This window comes from Felis catus, chromosome B2, assembly GCF_018350175.1.
Source record: "Felis catus isolate Fca126 chromosome B2, F.catus_Fca126_mat1.0, whole genome shotgun sequence".
NCBI lineage: Eukaryota > Metazoa > Chordata > Mammalia > Carnivora > Felidae > Felis > Felis catus.
Genome location: NC_058372.1, coordinates 5,272,351 through 5,292,768, shown reverse-complemented (window position 1 = coordinate 5,292,768; position 20,418 = coordinate 5,272,351). Strand labels below are relative to the sequence as shown.

Below are 20,418 nucleotides of genomic sequence, written 5' to 3'. Positions count from 1 at the left end.
TGTTCAATATAGTTAGTAGATCTTGCTTGCTTTCTTTTTTTAAGTTTATTCATTTATTTTTGAAAGAGAGCGAGATAGCACAAGCAAGGGGAGGGGCAGAGAGAGAGAGAGAGAGAGAGAGAAAACACGGCATGAACCCGTGAGATCATGACCTGAGCCGAAATCAAGAGCCGGACACTTAGGCGACGGAGCCCCCCCAGGCGCCCTAGTGGGTGATTCTAAATGAGAATCTATGACGGAGCAGGTACAGAAGTAGACAAACCCAAAGGTTCAAAGGTCTTTGCTGGGGCAGCTAGAAAGACCAGAGATCATCTGTTTATTCTCGTTCTTATGGCCACAAAAGGAATAAAAGGCAGAACAGAGGGAGACAAGTGGTTTCCAAGGGGCTGACAGGCACCAGGGAGACACTGCTGTTCCCTGCGCTCTGAGGCTGGGTGCAGGGGAGAGACCTCTGTCTTCACTGCTGCTCCCCCACCCCCACACCCCCCTGTCCTCACACCCCCCCCCCATGTGACGGCAAGCCTAGCAGGAGGCCTCCTTTGGCTCCTTTGGGAAGGCGGCCACGAGGAGCCATTATGCACGACTGAACGGCCAGTAAAAACAACATTCACCCCCCATTCCTGTGCTGGGGCTGCACGCGTTAGTGGCCCAAAAAAGAAGAGATGTCCGTAAATGTTTCCAAGGGAAACAATGTCATATGGATTTAAGGATCATGGCTTAAAAAAGAAGTGTCCCCAGACCTCCAGAAAACAATCACTTCTATATACTGGGGCTCGGTTTCGGTTGATTATTAAAATCAGAGGCATCCCCAACACTGTATTTATAATTACCGTGGTTTACTAGGCTTTTGTCATATGAAGTTAGGATATTCCGATCACTGGATTAGCCATCTGTTCATATGCTTCTAATGTCATTAGAGTCCCAAACATCTGTGACATTAGGTCTTCAAGAACATTGAAGCTTTGCAAATATTCTGTAATACTTTATTGTTGTAATTATTCAGTCAGGTGAAAGCTCCTTGTATTTAAACACATTTTCACCAATTTTAAGGAGATCATGGTTATTGGGTTTTGAAAATTTTTTTAATGTATATTATTTTGAGAGAGAGTCCGAGCAGGGGAGGGGCAGAGAGAGAGAAAGAGAGAGAGAGAGAGAGAGAGAGACAGACAGATCCAAAGCAGGCTCCAGGGTCCAGGCTGTCAACATAGAGCCTGATGTGGGGCTTGAACCCACAAACCGTGAGATCATGACCTGAGCCAAAGTCAGACGCTTAGCTGACTGAGCCACCCAGGTGCCCCAAGTGGTTATTATAAAGATGAAATTAAATTAATATTTTTGTTGATGGTGACCGGAACGGAATATGAGGTGCTAACAGGTGCCATCCGAAATCTGTTCAATGACTGAAAGTCATGCTGATGTTAGCATTCAGGAATAGGAGAAACTTCTACCTACCAACCGAGTCTTGCATAGGGAGAAGACAGGAAGTAAGAAGCCAAGGGGCTGGAGACATGCTTCAGCGACTGCTGAGAGCCGCCCGTGAACATTGTCCGTATGTTCCTCTCCAGAGCCTGGTACGCAAAAGTAAGGGAATCCTGGAAAACAAAATTAGTACAGGCAGGTAAAGACACATGGCATCATCAGCAAAACTATTATTTCTTGTCAAAAGTATTAGATTGTCTAAGGGAAGCCAGTTTTGACAAGTGCTAAATAAATAAATAAATAAATAAATAAATAAATAAATAAAGCGCTGATTCCAATCAATAGCTAAGACCACTTGGGATGGGCAGTCAGGGCAGGCCAATCACTATCCCAGTATGTGGGGGGAAGGGGGGGGAGCAGTTACAGCCCCAGGTCTCACGCCAGCAGGTAAGGAAGTTTGCTGGGGCTTAGCCTGAACCAAAGTCAGGATGGTCTGTGCTCTGTGTTAACCTGAAGAACAGGACGAAAGAAAGCTAATGGATTAAAATAGCTTAAAAGTTCATTCAATATGGAACTGATTGTGTATCTGTGTGTCTATGCATGTGCAGGGGCATGTCTACGTGTGTGTCTATGGGTGTGTGTGTGCAGATCTCTGTGTATGCATGCGTCGTGTGTGTGCATTTCTGTGTCCGTGTGTGCGTGTCTGTGCATATTTTCACCCCCAAGAACTGGACCACCACCGAGATGCCCCAAACACCCTCCAAACCACAGCAGGTAGAGGCGTGTCAGGCCGGAGCTCAGCTGCAAAGCACTGGAGCGGGGACCGGGCCGTCCACGTGGGATGCTCAGCTGTTCGTAACTTGCTCGCGCACCCAAGCGGCCCTGAATAATCCGGCCACGTACCAGATCCGTCCAAGCCCAGGGGATACAACTCTAAATCCACCTGAGGGCGTCACGAGGCCAGACCAGAATTCCGAGGCCTGCCCCGGGCGGAGGCATCGGCCAGAGCAGGGGGACAGCCCCTCGCAGCTCGGGCTCCAGGGAAGAGCCCGCTGAGGGCCCTGCAGGAAAGGCCCATGCCTCCTGGTTTTCCCATCCAGTCCCCCTGGCGGGCTGCACACAGACGCCCAGCCTAATGCCCAGCTCTGCCTCGCTCGTTCAGCCAGGAAGCATTTAATCAGCACCTGCTGTGTGCCAGGCACCACGACAGGCCTCAGGAACAGAAAGTGTTTCTCTTACAGGACTTCCCTTTTTATGAAGGGGATCCAAATAACTAGGACAAGAGGATAAGTGCGTGACAGAGGATCCCGGGTCAGGACTGGCTGTGTAATTTGTGGAGCCCAGTGCAAAATGGAAGCACAGAGCCCCTAGTTCAACAGTGAGTAGGAATTTTAAGGCAGCAACAGCAGAGCGCTAACCCAGGTAAGGGGCCCTTCTCGGGGCGACTGCAGCCCGTCCCCCGTGTCGGCACTGCTTGCACCCCCACAGAACAGACCCGCCCAGGCCCTTGCCCAACTCCCAGAGGCGCCGTTTAGACGATGTCGCGTGAACCCTTCTCTAGGCGTTAAGAGCTCTTTCATAGTCCAGTGCCTTCCCAAACCTCTCCGAGTACCTTGTATCCCTTGTCTTGTTTTCCAGGCCAAAAAGTCTACTCGTATTTCCAAATATCCCCCAAACTTTCCCAACCCACAGAGATACATGCTCACTGATGAAATATAACCTCCTGTTCAAGGCCTAAGTCAAAGAGGGAAGTTTTGTCTCACAGGCAGAGTATTGCCCACCCACGTGTTATTTGTTGCATACTACGTACATATGATTATCTGTGTACTTATCACCCCAATTAGACACCTTTTCTCAAGGTCAGTCTATTTCCCTTTCATCTTACACACCCAGTTGAGTGTCTAACACTTAACGTTTTTTTTTATTATTAATTTTTGAGGGATAGAGACAGAGCATCAGCAGAGGAAGGTGAGAGAAAGAGAGAGAGAGAGAGAGAGAGAGAGAGAGAGAGAAAGAGAGAGAAAGAAAGAGAGAGAGAGAGAGAGAGAGAAAGAGAGAGAGAGAGAGAAAGAGAGAGAGAGAGAAAGAGAGAGAGAGAGAGAGAAAGAGAGAGAGAGAAAGAGAGAGAGAGAAAGAGAGAGAGACAGACAGACAGACATAGAATCTGAAGCAGGCTCCAGGCTCTGAGCTGTCAACACAGAGCCCCACGTGGGGCTCCAACCCACGAACTGTGAGATCGTGACCAGAGCCGAAGTTGGACGCTTAACTGACTGAGCCACCCAGACGCCCCAAACTGTCTGACACTCAAAAGACGATCGCATGGATGGATTTCATATGCAGCATCCGCCAGGGCCACCTCAGGCTCCGCGGGACTTGCCAAAGGCCACAAAGGTCCAGACTCACATCTCAGGACGTCTCTGGAGAAAACCAGATTTGGAGGCCAAGGGTATTTGCTGGCCTGGAGGCGCACAGGGCGCTCAGTGAACAAGTAAACAGCCGGTACGTCTGCAGGTCAAGATCGCAGTGGGCAGCTCACACCCTCCCCCCCCCCATAGCAACAGAAAACTCTTACCGAGGTCCAGGAATCCACGCGGAAGAACACTCCTCTTTCAGTATAGTTTATATTTTTTCCAGTCTCTTTAGTGAGGGACGCAGTCAAATTCCTATGGAAATCACTTTTCTGTACTTTGGAGCTGCTGGAAGGGAGAACCACAAAATGGGACAGACTGAGGAAACAACAGGCCCCCGAACGATGGACGTGAAGTCAGGTCCATCTTGGGTGAAAGACCATGAAATCCTATTATCTGGAAGGTGAAAGAGAAAAACCTTCCCAGGACATTCCACAGAATTTTACTGAACACATTTCCAAGGTTTAAGAGCCGGTGATTCTAGAAAACTACTTCCTGGAGCCTCAAACTCTTCTGGTATAAAAGGTGTAAACTTCTTCCAGATTACTAAAAATAACAACAACAACAACAAGACGGGATTTCAGCATTTCATGCAAATGGTCAAGAGACAGTCGGTAGGTGGGGCGCCTGGGCGGCTCAGGTGAGCGTCCGACTTCAGCTCAGGTCATGATTTGGTGGGTTCGCGAGTCGGAGCTTCGGATTCTGCGTCTCCCTCGCTCTCTCTGCCCCTCCCCCGCTCATACCCCGTCTCTCAAAAATAAACATTAAAAAAAGACTACTCAAAAAAAAAGAAATGGTAGGTGCTTGGGACGCCGGTATCCAGGCACACGGATTTATCTTCAAAGACACACTGGAATGAACCGTGCAATAAAAGTATGTTTTCAAAGTCATATATTTTAAGAGGCAGAAAAGCAGACGCCCAGAGGAGCGGGACAGAGCAGCCGGGAAACGGGAGTGAACGCAGGGGCCCATGGACAACACCAGCCGGTGTAGGGACTCTGACACCCTAGACATTACAAGCTCGAGCCAGAGGCATTCAATTCAGTTACATTAAAAAAAAACCAAAGGCTTACCTCATTTAAATAAATTAAACCATGAGGGCTTAACTCTCCTGTTCTGCGGCTCTACACTCTCTCTCTCTCTCTCTCACTGCAGCGGCGTCCGAGTATCTACCCCTCGCTCACCCTGAAATATCCACGGAAACACCACTTCGTCGCCGAGGGTTCTCCTGTGACGGGGTCAGGGCACTCCATGGTACGTCCCTCCTGACACTTGAGACTATCTGCGAGTTTTGTTCAGCGCCCATCTCCCTGCCGGACACATACCCTGGGGCGCAGGAAGCGTCTCTGTCCCGCTCACGATGAGGCCTCAAAGCCTAAACCAGCCCCCGGAGCCAGCGAGGAGGAAACACCCTCTCGTTACTGACGTGCAGAATACGAACACGCTTAGTAAGCGCACGTGGTCGGGACGGGGCCCCACAGGGACTCAGAATACAAGTCGGGCCCTCTGGCCCCCCTCCTCAGGAACCACCTGACCATCTTCTGCTCACCCGGTCTCCTCGAGGACTACCCAGATTTCACCCTGAGCAAGTAAAGTTGATGAGTACTAACAGCGATAGTAGTAACACCATGAACTACCATTTTTACTCCTTAGCGAGCGACTCGCTGATATGCTAATTGCTTTACATCCATGCTGGCACGAAATCCAGGCCACGATTCCGGGAATATGGACATGTGTTTTTTTCTATCTTGCCAGGAGGAGGAAGTTGCACCTCAAAAAAAATTAAGCAACTCGCTTGAAAAATCACACGGCTGTGAGTGGCGGACCCACGCACCTACCTGTCTACAGATCCCGTCTTCGTGTCTACCGAGCACCCCTCGGTGTGTTCCTTGATCGGTTTGGATGTTGTTTCTCTACGAACAGGTTTGGAATCCACTTACCCCTGGGCGCTGGTTTGTTGGCCGCCGCAGGCAATGAACAGAGGGTTCTCGGGCAGACTGCAGTCCCTGGGGACACAGATGAATCAGGCATTTTTCTACTACCTTCCGTCCGGGCATGAATTTTACCGAGAATCGGTGGTGCACTTGAAGCCGCGTCCAGAAGCCTTAGTCTAGAGGCGTTCGTGACGGAGCCAGACGGCACTGCTGAAGGACCGGGGGCCTCCGTGCTGAGGGTGTATGAGCCGACTGCAGGCAGCCCCACACCCTGGTCACCCCAGACCCCTCCCCGCGAGGAGGAGGAGAGGGACACAGGACCTAAAGCAGGCTCCAAGCTGTCGGCACAAAGCCCAGTGTGGGGCTCTGAACCCGCCCCCCTCCCTCCTGTGCACCTGCTCTGGTCACCCCAGACTCACGCCGCCCTCCTCCCTCCCAGTGAGCCTGTTCCACTGCCCCACGCTACCATGAACCCTCTGGGAGTTGGAGACAAAAAGAAACGGATTCCCAACGGCACCCCTCTCCGCCCGATTATGCCCGCATATGCTCCAATAGGTCTTAATTTCTTCATCTCATTCCTTTAAAAACAAAGATTTGTAAACTGACACAGCCACTAAGAGAACATAGGAGATAAACTTTCCCTCTCCCTCTGGAAGGAAGCACTAAGCAAGGGAGTATTACAAGAGTCTGTTCTAGGGGCACCTGGGTGGCTCAGTCGGTTGAGCATCTGACATCAGCTCAGGTCATGATCTCACAGTGCATGAGTTCAAGCCCCGTGTCAGGCTCTGTGCTGACAGCTCAGAGCCTGGAGCTGCTTTGGATTCTGGGTCTGCCTCTCTCCCTGTTCCTTCCCCAATCATGCTCTGTCTCTCTTTCTCCGTCTCTCTCAAAAATAAATAAACATTAAAAAAAAATCATCTCTCTCAGGGCCAGCGTTCAGCTTCGGAAAAGGTTTTTCCTCAAATGCTCTGTTCTCCACCAGGATCGGGATGGCAGCCTTACAGCAAGAACGCTACAGTTACAAATCCTTTTTGAATTATGCAGAGCTCCGGCCGCAAACACAACTACCATTCTTCCGCTGTTTCTTCCAGAAGCCACACTAGGAGTTTCAAGCGACAAATCTGCTTTGGAAGATAACTATCAGGACGCTGAGAAATCCTCATAATAGGACAGTGGACACACAGTTTCTCCCGCTCCTGAATTTGCCTCCTTTTTCTTTGGAGCCTTTCTCCATATTTCCACCAAGTTCCACAAACTCTGATGAATCTTTCTTTGTGTGTGAAGAGACAATCAATTCAAGGAATTTTCCGCCTTGATAAAGCAGAACGGAGATCAAGAGACAAATCTGTTCCTTCTCAACTAGTTCTCCTAATTAAAGAGTAAGGTTTAGGGGCACCTGGGTGGCTCAGTCGGTTAAGCGTACAACTTTGGCTCAGGTCATGATCTCACGGTTCATGGGTTCGAGCCCCACATCAGGCTCTGTGCTGACAGCTCAGAGCCTGGAGCCTGCTTCGGATTCTGTGTCTCCCTCTCTCTCTGCCCCTCTCCCACTTGTACTCTGTCTCTCTGTCTCTCTCAAAAATAAATAAACGTTTAAAAAAATTTTAAAGAGTAAGGTCTGGCTGTCCATAACTATTTGGACAACCTACCCAAAACAAACGCCAAAACTATTCTCCACTTGAGGATCATTACACACGGATTTTATAAAGCAAATAAATGTTGGAGCACCTGGATGACTCAGTCGGAAGAGCATGAGACTCTTGATCTCGGGGTTGTGAGTTCGAGCCCCATGTTGAGTATAGAGATTATTTAAAAATAAAATCTTTAGGGGCGCCTGGGTGGCCCACTCAGTTAAGCATCCAACTTTGACTCAGGTCATGATCGCACGATTCATGGGTTCAAGCCCCACATTGGGCTTTGTGTTGACAGCTTGGAGCCTGCTTTAGATCCTCTGTCCCTCTCTCTCTGCCCCTCCTCTGCTTACACGCTCTCAAAAATAAAACTGAGCCTGGGTGGCTCAGTCGGTTAAGCATCCAACTCATGATTTCAGCTCAGGTCATGATCTCACAGTCCGTGAGTTCGAGCCCCACTTCAGGCTCTGTGTTCACAGCTCAGAGCCTAGAGCCTGCTTCAGATTCTGTGTCTCCCTTTCTCTCTTCCCCTCCTTCCCCCCAAAAATAAACATTAAAAAAATGTTTTAAGCATCTGAATCATAGGGGTCCCAAAAGATGAAGAGAGAGAAAAAGGGGTAGAAGATTTATATGAGCAAATCATAGCAGAAAAGGTTCCTAACCTGGGGAAAGACACAGACATCAAAATCCAGGAAGCACAGAGAACTCCCATTAGATTGAACAAAAACGAAGTATCAACAAAGCGTATCATAGTCAAATGCACAAAATACTCAGGCAAGGAGAGAATCATGAAAGGAGCAAGGGGAAAAAAAGTCCTTAACCTACAAAAGAAGACAGATCAGGTTTGCAGCAGACTTATCCACAGAAACTTGGCAGGCCAGAAAGGAGTGGCAGGATATATTCAATGTGCTGAATCAAAAAAACATGCAGCCAAGAATTCTTTATCCAGCAAGGCTGTCATTCAAAATAGAAGGAGAGATTAAAAGTTTCTCAGACAAACAAAAATTAAAGGAGTTAGTGACCACTAAACCAGCCCTGCAAGAAATTTTAAAGGGGGACTCTCTGAGGGGAGAAAGGTTGAAACAAAACTAAAAGGACCGAAAGCAACAAAGACTAGAAAGGAACAGAGAATGCCACCAGAAACTCCAACTCTACAGTCAACACAATGGCCATAAATTCATATCTTTCAGTACTCACTCTAAATGTCAATGGACTAAACGCTCCAATCAAAAGAGAGAGGGTATCAGAACGGATAAGAAAACAAGATCCATCTATATGCTGTTTACAAGAGACCCACTTTAGACCTAAAGACGTGTTCAGATTGAAAGTAAGGGGATGGAGAACAATCTATCATGCTAATGGTCAACAAAAGAAAGCCAGAGTAGCCATACTTACTTATATCAGACAATCTAGACTTTAAAATAAAGACTGTATCAAGAGATGCAGAAGGGCATTATATCATAATTAAGGGGTCCATCCACCAAGATCTAACGATTGTAAATATATATGCCCCCAAAAATGAAACCACTCAACTATATAAATCAATTAATTACAAACATAAAGAAATTCATTGATAATAATACCCTAATAGTAGGGGACTTCAGTACCCCACTGACAACAATGGACAGATCATCTAAGCAGAAAATCAACAAGGAAACAATGGCTTTGAATGACACACTGGATCAGATGGACTTAACAGATATATTCAGAACATTTCATCCTAAAGCAGTGGCATACACATTCTTCTCCAGTGCACATGGAACATTCTCCAGAACAGATCACATACTGGGACACAAATCAGCCCACAACAAGTACAAAAAGATCGAGACCATACCGTGCATATTTTCAGACCACAACACTATGAAACTTGAAATCACCCACAAGAAAAAAAATTGGAAAGACAACAAATATTTGGAGACTAAAGAACATCCTACTAAAGAATGAATGGGCTAACCAAGAAGTTAAAGAGGAAATTAAAAAGTACATAGAAGCCAATGAAAATGATAGCACCACAACCCAAAACCGCTGGGATGCAGCAAAGGAGGTCAAAGAGGAAAGTATATAGCAATCCAGGCCTTCCTAAAGAAGGAAGAAAGGTCACAGATATATAACCTAACCTTACACCTTAAAAAGCTGGAAAAAGAAGAGCAAATAAAACCCAAACCAGAAGAATACAGGAAATAATAAAGATTAGAGCAGGAATCAATGCTATCAAAACCAAAAATAACAGAATATATCAATGAAACGAGGAGCCGGTTCTTTGAAAAAATTAACAAAATTGATAAACCCCTAGCCAGTTTGGTCACAAAGAAAAAGGAAAGGACCCAAGTAAATAAAATCAAGAATGAAATAGGAGAGATCACAACCAACACAGCAGAAATATGAACAACAAGGGGCACCTGGGTGGCTCAGTCAGTTAAGCGTCCGACTTGGGCTCAGGTCATGATCTCACAATTCACAAGTTCAAGCCCCACATCAGGCTCTGTGCTGACAGCTCAGAGCCTGGAGCCTGCTTTGGATTCTGTGTCTCCCCCTCTCTGCCCCTTCCCTGCTCATGCTCTGTCTCTGTCTCTCAATAATAAATAAACGTTAAAAAAAATAAGAAATACAAACTATAGTAAGAATATTACGAGCAATTATATGCCAATATAGTTGGCAATCTGGAAGAAATGGACAAATTCCTAGAAACATATACACCACCAAAACTGAAACAAGAAATAGAAAATTTGAACAGACCCATAACCAGTAAAGAAATTGGTTAGTAATCAAAAATCTCCCAAATAACAAGAGTCCAGGGCCGGATGGCTTTCCAGGGGAATTCTACCAAACATTTAAAGAAGAGTTAACATCTATTCTCTTGAAGCTGTTCCAAAAAACAGAAATGGAAGGAAACCTTCCAAACTCTATGAAGCCAGCATTATCTTGATTCCAAAACCAAAGACCCCACTGAAAAGGAGAACTATAGACCAATTTCCCTGATAAACATGGACGCAAAAATCCTCAATAAGATACTAGCCAACCAGATCCAACAACACATTAGAAGACTTGTTCACTATGACCAAATGGGATTTATACCTGGGATGCAGGGCTGGTACAACATCTGCAAAACAATCAATGTGATACATCACCTCAATAAAAGAAAGGACAAGAACCACATGATCCTCTCAATAGATGCAGAGAAAGCATTTGACAAAATACAGAATCCTTTCTTGGAAAAAACCCTCAAGAAAGTAGGGATAGAAGGATCACCTCAAGACCATAAACGCCATATATGAAACACCCAATGCTAACATCATCCTCAATGGGGAAAAACTGAGAGCTTTCTCCCTAAGGTCAGGAACAAGACAGGGATGTCCACTCTCACCACTGTTATTCAACATAGTATTGTCAGTCTTAGCTTCAGCAAACAGACAACACAAAAACATCAAAGGCATCCAAATCAGCCAGGAGGAGGTCAAACTTTCACTCTTTGCAGATGACATGACACTCTGTATGGAAAACCCAAAAGATTCCACCAAAAACCTGCTAGAACTGATCCATGAATTCAGCAAAGTTGAAGGATATAAAATCAATGCACAGAAATCAGTTGCATTCCTATACACCAATAATGAAGCAACAGAAAGAGGAATCAAGGCATTGATCCCATTTACAATAGCACCAAAAACCACAATAAAATACCTAGGAATAAATCTAACCAAACAGGTGAAAAATCTGTACACTGAAAACTATAGAAAGCTTATGAAAGAAATTGAAGAAGACACAAAAAAATGGAAAAAGATTCCATGCTCCTGGATAGGAAGAACAAATATTGTTAAAATGTCAATACTACCCAAAGCAATCTACATATTCAATGCAATGCCTATCAAAGTAACACCATCATTCTTCACAGAGCTAGAACAAACAATCCTAAAATTTGTATGAAACCACAAAAGACCCCAAATAGCCAAAGACCCCAAAAAGCAAAGCTGGAGGCATCACAATCCCAGACTTCAAGCTGTATTACAAAGCTGTAATCATCAAGACAGTATGGTACTGGCACAAAAACAGACACTCAGATCAATGGAACAGAATAGAGAACCCAGAAATGGACCCACAAACTTATGGCCAACTAATCTTTGACAAAGCAGAACAGAATATCCAATGGAATAAAGACAGTCTCTTCACCAAGTAGTGCTGGGAAAACTGGACAGCGGCATGCAGAAGAATGAACCACTTTCTTACACCAGACACAAAAATAAACTCAAAATGGATGAAAGACCTAAACGTAAGACAGGAAGCCATCAAACTCCTCGAGAAGAAAGCAGACAAAAACCTCTTTGACTTTGGCCGCAGCAACTTCTTACTCAACATGTCTCCAAAGGCAAGGGAAACAAAAGCAAAAATGAACTACTGGGACCTCATCAAAATAAAAAGCTTCTGCACAGCAAAGGAAACAATCAGCAAAACTAAAAGGCAACTGATGGAATGGGAGAAGAGATCTGCAAATGAAATATCAGTTAAAAGGGTTAGTATACAAAATCTATAAGGAACTTATCAAACTCAACACCCAAAAATCAAATAATCCAGTGAAGAAATGGGCAAAAGACATGAATAGACACTTCTCCAAAGACGACATCCAGATGGCCGACACATGAAAACATGCTCAACATCACTCATCATCAGGGAAAGACAACTCAAAACCACAAAGAGATACCACCTCACACCGGTCAGAATGGCCAACATTAACAACTCAGGCAACAACAGATGTTGGCAAGGATGTGGACAAAGAGGATCTCTTTTGCATTGTTGGTAGGAATGCAAACTGGTGCAACCACTCTGGAAAACAGAATGAAAGTTCCTCAAAAAATTAAAAACAGAACTACCCTATGACCCAACAATTGCACTACTAGGTATTTATCCAAGGGATGGATACAGGTAAGCTGTTTCGAGGGGCACATGCACCCCAATGTTTAGAGTAGCACTACTGACAATAGCCAAAGTATGGAAAGAGTCCAAATGTCCATTGACAGATGAATGGATAAAGAAGATGTGGTATATTGGGGTGTCTGGGTGGCTCAGTTAAGTGTCTGACTCCAGCTCAGGTCATGATCTTGTAGTTCGTGAGTTCAAGCCCCACATCAGGCTCTGTGCTGACAGCTCAGAGCCTGGAGCCTGCTTCGGATTCTGTGTCTCCCGCTCTCTGCCCCTCCCCTGCTCACTCTGACTCCTTCTCAAAAATAAACAAACATTTAAAAAAAATTTAAAAGAAGATGTGGTATATATATATACAATGAAGTATTACTTGCAATCAAAAAGAATGGAATCTTGCCATTTGCAACTATGTGGATGGAACTGGAGGGTATTATGTTAAGCGAAATTAGAGAAAGACAAATATCATATGACTTCACTCATATGTGGAATTTAAGATAGAAAACAGATGAACATAAGGGAAGGGAAGCAAAAATAACATAAAAACAATGAGGGGGGACAAAACATAAGACGCTCTTAAATGCAGAGAACAAACTGAGGATTGCTGGAAGGATGATGAGTCGGGTGGGGGGAGGGCTTAACGGGGAAGGGGCATCAAGGAGGACACTTGTTGGGAGGAGCCCTGGGGGTTATATGGGGATTCCCATATAACTGGATTCCGTTCCTGAAGTTATTATTGCACTAGATGCTAACTAACTTGGATGTAAATTTAAAAATTAATTTAAAATTGTTTTTTTAAATTAAAAAGAGAGAAAATCTTTAAAACAAATAAACGCAGGTCATTCACACTCACATGACCAACATAAACTGAACTTCCTTCCAATGGTGGTCCTAACACTAGGAGCCAACATTTATGAAGTGCTTCCTACACACTGAACCATTTACACGAGCGCCCTCAGGTGGACCTCCCAACAGCCCCGTGATCAAAGATAGAATTATTTCTGCCCCCATTTCACAGATAAAAAAACAAAGCTCAGGGAGGTTTAGTTACTTGCTTGGGATAACCCAGCAGTGAGTGGCAGGTCTGGAAAATTCCAAAGCCCATCCTCTACCATCATGTGCACCCAAAACCCATGGCCACAGAAGGAGAGCCTGGAGATTTCACCGGAGGCTTATTTCACTATTAAAAATAGTATTTATATTGGATTGTTTATCTCACTGTTCCCCAGCTACTTAAAACAGGTTTAATATTTACAGTCTAATGTCAAATTTATCACGCAATTCTGTTCCAAATCACAATATATAATTATGGTTAACATTCTCTGAATACTAAAAGTGTTTTTATTTTTTTCATGTTTATTTATTTTTGAGAGAGAGAGAGACAGACAGACAGACAGACAGACAGACAGACAGAATGTGAGCAGGGGAGGGACAGGGAGAGAGGGAGACACAGAGTCCCAAGCAGGCTCCAGGCTCTGGGCTGTCAGCACGGAGCCTGACGTGGGCCTTGAACCCACTAATGGTGAGATCATGACCTGAGCTGAAGTCGGACGCCTGACCAACTGAGCCAGCCCCGAATACTAGCAAATGTCTTTAAGGCCAAGAGAATAGCATCCAGCATATAATATCCCAGAGCTACACACATTTGGGCCTCTCCGATTTATAACCCCAGTCCTATACGCCTTACCTGGAGCAGCCGCCATCTGGTACAGATCCGGCCCTAAAACCCTCTTCCCCACTGCCCTTGTCTGCATGGGGTGCTGCCTCCGCTGCTCCCTCTCCAGACCACCCCTCACCCCACTTAGCTGCGCAGTGCACGGGGGCTGCATACTCAGTGGGGTGGTTGCGAGCCAGATCCGAGAGGAGCCTTGGCTCCCTCATCCAGCAGGGAGGCTCTGTGAGCCCGAAGGTCTACTGCGGCTGGAAGTGGGCTGGTCTACCCTGGTCGGAGGCCCCGGTTAACACTCATCCTGGACATGCAGGGCGGGAGCTGGCGCTCCAGACGCTGTTCCACACGGGCTGAATGTCAGACTCCAACCGAAGGCTGTGATTTACAAATGCATCCACTCCTCGTTTCACTTCGGAGGAGGGAGTTTGGTGCAGCGGCCTCTGAAACCCTTTAACCCTAAGATGGCGGCAGGCGGAGAGGAGGCTCACTGGGCCCTGGCTGCCGGAGCCTGCGCACAGCTCGGGTCCTCCCTGAAGAGGGGACGCGGCACAGGGGTGGACAGGGGGCCCTCCCACTGACCACAGTTCTGCAGGATCCACCTCTCCGTCCCCAAAACCGGAGACAGCAGCACATGTAACCACATGGGAGCGCGTCTGAGCTTTGAGGTGAGGGAGGGAGTTCCTTGTTCTCCCTCCTCGGTTACGAGAGAGGCCAGCACTTCATGAGAGCTTTGCATTTGATCAGTGGAAAACCTGAGCACGATAGTTGGGGGGGGGGGGGGGACAGGGCAGGAGGGCCGAGTACAAGTAGAGCCGGATCTCACCTGGTCCCGTTCTCTAACATGAAGCTCGTCAGACGGAAGATGTTCGTGGACCAATACGCCATGTCATCCAGTCCCCCCAGGAAATATTCTTGGAATTGTTCCACCAAAAACGGGGATCTTCTGGAATAAGTGGGATAAAGCTACAGTAGAGAAAAAGAAAAGTTACCAATAAGTGCTTTTCCTGGTGTCTTCGTAATCCTTTAAATTGAGACTGTGAAGAATGAAGCCTTTACCTTGGAAACGGCTAGCATCTCACCATACCTGCAACATGAACAACAATTTTGCCTGTGAGTGTGGTTTGTACAGAGAAGCGAAGCAGATAATGAAGGAAAAAACTCCATTAACATGTAGCTACTACCATGCAACTGCCTTTGAATGAGCAAAATCCCGTAAATCCAAAACCCAACTCAGGAAACTAAAACGTCAGAAAGCGCTCTAAGGAAGTCACACTGAGATCAGTTGTAAGCTCTCCTCTGGGCGACACCTACATTTCCAAGAACTGAAGGTAGGTACAGTCAACGATTGCACTTTTGGTGATGACTTCTCAGCCATAGAGCTTCTTGTAAATTCCCAGCAGATCTTGGACGGGCACATACCTGAGAAAGGCGTTAGAATAAAATAAGATTCTGAAATTAAAGATAAATGGCCAGCAAGAGCAGCTACTGTTCACTCCATGATTACTTTGGGCCAGGAATTATGCAAAGGGCTTTCCATGAGCTATTTATCTCATCCTACCTACAAGCCCCGGTGCTTGGAATTACTACATTCCTGCTCGACATCAGAGGAAGCTAAAGCACAGAAAAGTGAACTGATTTCCCCAAAGATGCACAGCAAACAACTGTACCTTAACCCAATATTTATGGAGGTACATTGGAAGACAGGAACTCTAACGTGTCAAAAGAATTAGTCTTGTGAATTCAGTTCAAGGAGCAATATATTTTTATTCTTTTGAGCACTGAATTGCTATTGAAAGTTCTTAGTTTTAAAACACCAAAATTGGGGGCGCCTGGGTGGCTCAGTTGGTGAAGCGTCCAACTTCGGCTCAGGTCATGAGCTCATGGTTTGTGAGTTCGAGCCCCTCATCAGGCTCTGCACTCACAGTTCAGAGCCTGAAGCCTGCTTTGGGTTCTGTGTCTCCCTCTCTCTCTGCCCCTCCCCCATTCATTCTCTCTCCCTCTCTCTCTTTCTCCTTCTCTCTCTCAAAAATACATAAACATTACAAAATATTTTCTTAAAAACACCGAAATGGCTCCTCACCCCAACATCCTGGTTTAGACCACACAGAAGTAAGAAGTGAGACAGTAAAAAGAATTCTAAGTCAGGTTTTGATTCACAATATTCCTTATTTCAGTCAAAAGAGCAGCATACATTAGATTAATGCTGAATCATCTTCCGTTTTTATTTCTGAAACCTTAGAATACACCAGACAGAAATCACAACCAAATAAAACCTGATTTTAGTATATTTATGAGAAAGACTCTACGGAGAGATCCATTTTTTTTTTTTTTTTAATAAGAGCACCAGAGTGGTCCTCCCAATAAAAATAGCTCCGGGCTGGACAAAATAACAAAAATATTTTTTTTAGATGAATCACGAAGCTAGCAAGAAAGTGAAAATTTTCCAAAGGCCCAAAATAAATTGAAACTGGAAACTTGAAGAGGTAAGCAAGTGGGGAAGCCAGGCTCTACCCCGAGCTCTTGGCGATTTTGAAGGGCTGCAGAAGGTATGGGCTAAAGCACAGAAACCAGCCAAAGCTGGTTTCCACGTCGGAGGAGACTCTGAACTAATGGCTATGCCTCTGCACGAGTATTAGCTAGAAACCAACCTAACCTGTCAAGGTCAGCCAAGAAACTGACAATGGATAAAGGGGAAAAGATATAGATGTCCCCCTAACATTGGTAACTACCACCAGTCCCACAAATGGTCTGTCCTGCATTCGTGCTATCTCTGTAGTCAGAAAAACTTCAAGGGCTGAATGTAACTCCGTATGGTCCTAGGTTAACAGTGTCTCCTGGGAGCCTGCAGAAGTTGACAAACCCTGCCTGGAGACATGCCACTCGAAGTCCAGCCGTGAGGAATTCAAGCACCATGGGACATAACCAAGAGAGCCGGCGTAACGACAGTGATAGTTGCTAAAGGAGACTGGAAGGCAATAAGCATTCATTGGCGATGAAGAGGGTCACCACGTCATGAGGAAAAGGTTCAACTCACTGGAAAGATGAATGTACCTGACAACATATCTTCAAAACATCTATATAGCAAACTGACAGAGCTTCAAGAAAATGGAAAACAATCCACCATCACCAGGGGAAATTTTTTTAACAAATTTCTCTCTCAGTAATTATTAGATCGATCTAATGTAAAATAAAAAGGCTAATTTATCATTTTAACAGTAAATTTAATAAGCTTAAGCTAATAAGCATATGTACATTAGACCAAAAGTTGGAGAACAATCTTTTCAAGCGCATATGGACTATTTACGAGTGTTGATCATACGTTAGGTCTCAAATCAAGACTCAACAGGAGACTCCTGGCAAAGACGGCAGAGTGGGAGGACCCTAAATGGATCTTGTCCCATGGGTACAACTAGACAACACTCACATCAGTGCAGACAACCCCAAAAATGACCCAAAGACTGGCAGAAGAGCCTCCACAACTAAATGTAGAGAAGAGGCCACATTAAAGAGGGTAGAAAGGGTAGAGACATGGTGTGGGCTAAACCCCACAGGTCTGGCTACCAGAGGGAGGGAGCCATGGTTTCAGAGAGGGGCAAGAAGCAGATTATCACACTGGGGAGCCTACTTGGTTCCTTGAAAATGGACGAACCTCTTGCCAGAGTCATCAGAGAGAGAGAGAGAGAGAGAGAGAGAGAGAGAGAGAGGGAGAGAGAGAGAGAGGGAGGTCGTAAATAAACAACCCCCCCAAAAGAGGAAAAGTAACAACTGACACCACAGAAACACAAAGAATTGTAAGAGAATATTAAGAAAAATTCTATGATGACAAATTGGACAATCTAGAAGAAATGGATAAATTCCTAGGAACATATAACCTACCAAAACTGAATCAGGAAGAAGTAGAAAATTTCAACAGACCAATTATCGTTAATGAAATTCAATCAGTAATCAAAAAACCCCCAATAAACAAAAGTCCAGAGCCAGATGGCTTCACAGGCAAATTATACCAAACATACAAAGAAGAGTTAATACCTGTTCTTCTCAAACTATTACAAAAGATAGAAGACGAAAGAAAACTCCCAAATGCATTTTATGAGGCCAGCATTACTTTGATACCCAAACCAGATAAAGACACCACTAAAAACCAGAGGTACAGGCCAGTATCTGATGGACACAGATGCAAAAACCCTCAACAAAATACTAGCAAACCAAATCCAACAATACATTAAAAAAAAACAAAACAAAACAAACATTAACCATGATCAAGTAAGATTTATTCCTGGGTTCAAAGAGTGGTTCCGTATTCACAAAATCAATGCGACATAGCATATCAATAAAAGAAAGAATAAAAGCCTTATGATCATTTCAGTAGGTGCAGAAAAAGCATTTGACAAAGTACAACATCCATTCATGACCAAAACCCTCCACAAGATAGGTTTAAAGGGAATATATCTCAACATAAGAAAAGCCATATATGAAAAACCCACAGTGAACATCATCATCAGTGGTGAGAAACTCAGAGTCTTTCCTCTAAGATCAGGAACAAGATGCCGATGTCCGCTCTCACCACCGTTATTTAACATAGTATTGGAAGTTCTAGCCACAGCAATTGGACAACATAAATAAAAGGCATCCAAATTGGTAAGGAAAAAGTAAAACTATCACTATTTGCAGATGCCAGGATACTATCTATAGAAAACCCTACAGACACCACCAAAAAAATACTAGAGATGATAAATGAATTCAGTAGCATCACAGGATACAAAAGTCAATGTACAAAATTCTGTTGTATTTCTATATACTAATAACGAAGTAGCAGAAAGAGAAACTAAGGAAACAATCCCATTGACAATTGCACCAAAACCAATAAAATCTCTAGGAACAGAAGAGGTGAAAGACCTATACTCTGAAAACTATAAAATACTGATGAAAGAAATTGATGACGACACACCAAAAAATGGAAAGACATTCCATGTTCATGGATTGGAAAAACAAATATTGTTAAAATGTCAATACTACCCAAAGCAATCTACTATTCAATGCAATCCCTAACAAAATACCAAGAGCATTTTTCACAGAGCTAGAACAGTCCTAAAATTTGTACAGAACCACAGAAGACCCCGAGTAGCCAAAGCAATCTTCAAAAAGAAAAGCAAAGCTGGAGGCATCACAATTCCAGACTTCAAGTTATATTTCAAAGCTTCATTAATCAAAATAGTGGGATACTGGCACAAAAATAGACATAAATCAATGGAACAGAATAGAAAACCCAGAAGTGAACCCACAACTATATGATCAATTAATCTTTGACAAAGCAGGAGAGAATATCCAATGGGAAAAAGACAGTCTCTTCAACAAATGGTGCTGGGAGAACTGGACAGCAACATGCAGAAGAATGAAACTCGGCCACTTTTTTACACCATACACAAAAATAAACTCAAAATGGATTAAAGGCCTAAATGTGAGATCTGAAACCATAAAAACCCTAGAAGGGATCACAGGCAGTAATTTCTTTGACATCAGCCATAGCAACATTTTTCTGATATGTTTCCTGAGGCAAGGGACATAAAAGCAAAAATAAACTATTGGGACTTCATAAAATAAAAAGCTTCTGCACAGCAAAGGAAACAATCAGCAAAGCTAAAAACATCCTACCGAATGAGAGAAGATATTTTCAAATGACATACCTGATAAAGGGTTAATATCCAAAATATATAAAGAACTGATATAAGTCAACACCAAAAGAACAACTAAACCAATTTAAAAATGGGCAGAGAACATGGACATTTCTCCAGAGAAAACATCCAGAGGGCCAACAGACACATGGAAAGATGCCCTCAACATCACTCATCATCAGGGAAATATAAATCAAAACTATAATGAGATACCACCTCACACCTGTCAGAATGGCTAAAATCAACAACACAAGAGACAACAGGTGTTGGCGAGGATGTGGAGGAAAAGGAACCTCGTACGCTGTGGGTGGACGTGCAAACTGGTATGGCCACTGTGGAAAACAGTGTGGAGGTTCCTCAAAAAGTTAAAAGTAGAACTTCCCTACAATTCAGCAATTGCACCACAGGGTGTTTACCCACAGGATACAAAAATACTAATTCAAAGGGATACGTGCACCCCAATGTTTTCAGCAGTATTATCTACAAGAGCCGAATTAAGGAAGCAGCACAGATGCCCATCAACTGACGAACAGATAAAGAAGGTGTGGTCTATATATACATGATGGAATATTAATTGGCCATAAAAAAGAATGGTATCTTGTCATTTGCAACAACATGGAGTAAACTAGAGAGTATAATGCTAGGTGAAATAAGTCAGAGAAAGACAAATACCATGTGATCCCATTCAGATGTGGAGTTTAGGAAAGAAAACAAATGAACAAAGGAAAAAAAGAGAGAGACAAAAGAAGAAACTGACCCTTAAGTATAGAGAAGAAA

General features: G+C 44.4%; 1 protein-coding gene across 1 annotated transcript in view; it reads right to left on the bottom strand.

The window, feature by feature from the left end:
- Positions 1 to 20,418, bottom strand: part of GPLD1 (glycosylphosphatidylinositol specific phospholipase D1) — a 68,670-nt gene that overhangs the window by 17,783 nt on the left and 30,469 nt on the right. Inside the window, 6 exon segments of the mRNA XM_019830144.3 lie at positions 1,453 to 1,592; positions 3,992 to 4,112; positions 5,768 to 5,833; positions 14,793 to 14,932; positions 15,026 to 15,053; positions 15,281 to 15,388. Coding sequence (XP_019685703.2) covers positions 1,453 to 1,592; positions 3,992 to 4,112; positions 5,768 to 5,833; positions 14,793 to 14,932; positions 15,026 to 15,053; positions 15,281 to 15,388 — 603 coding nt within the window.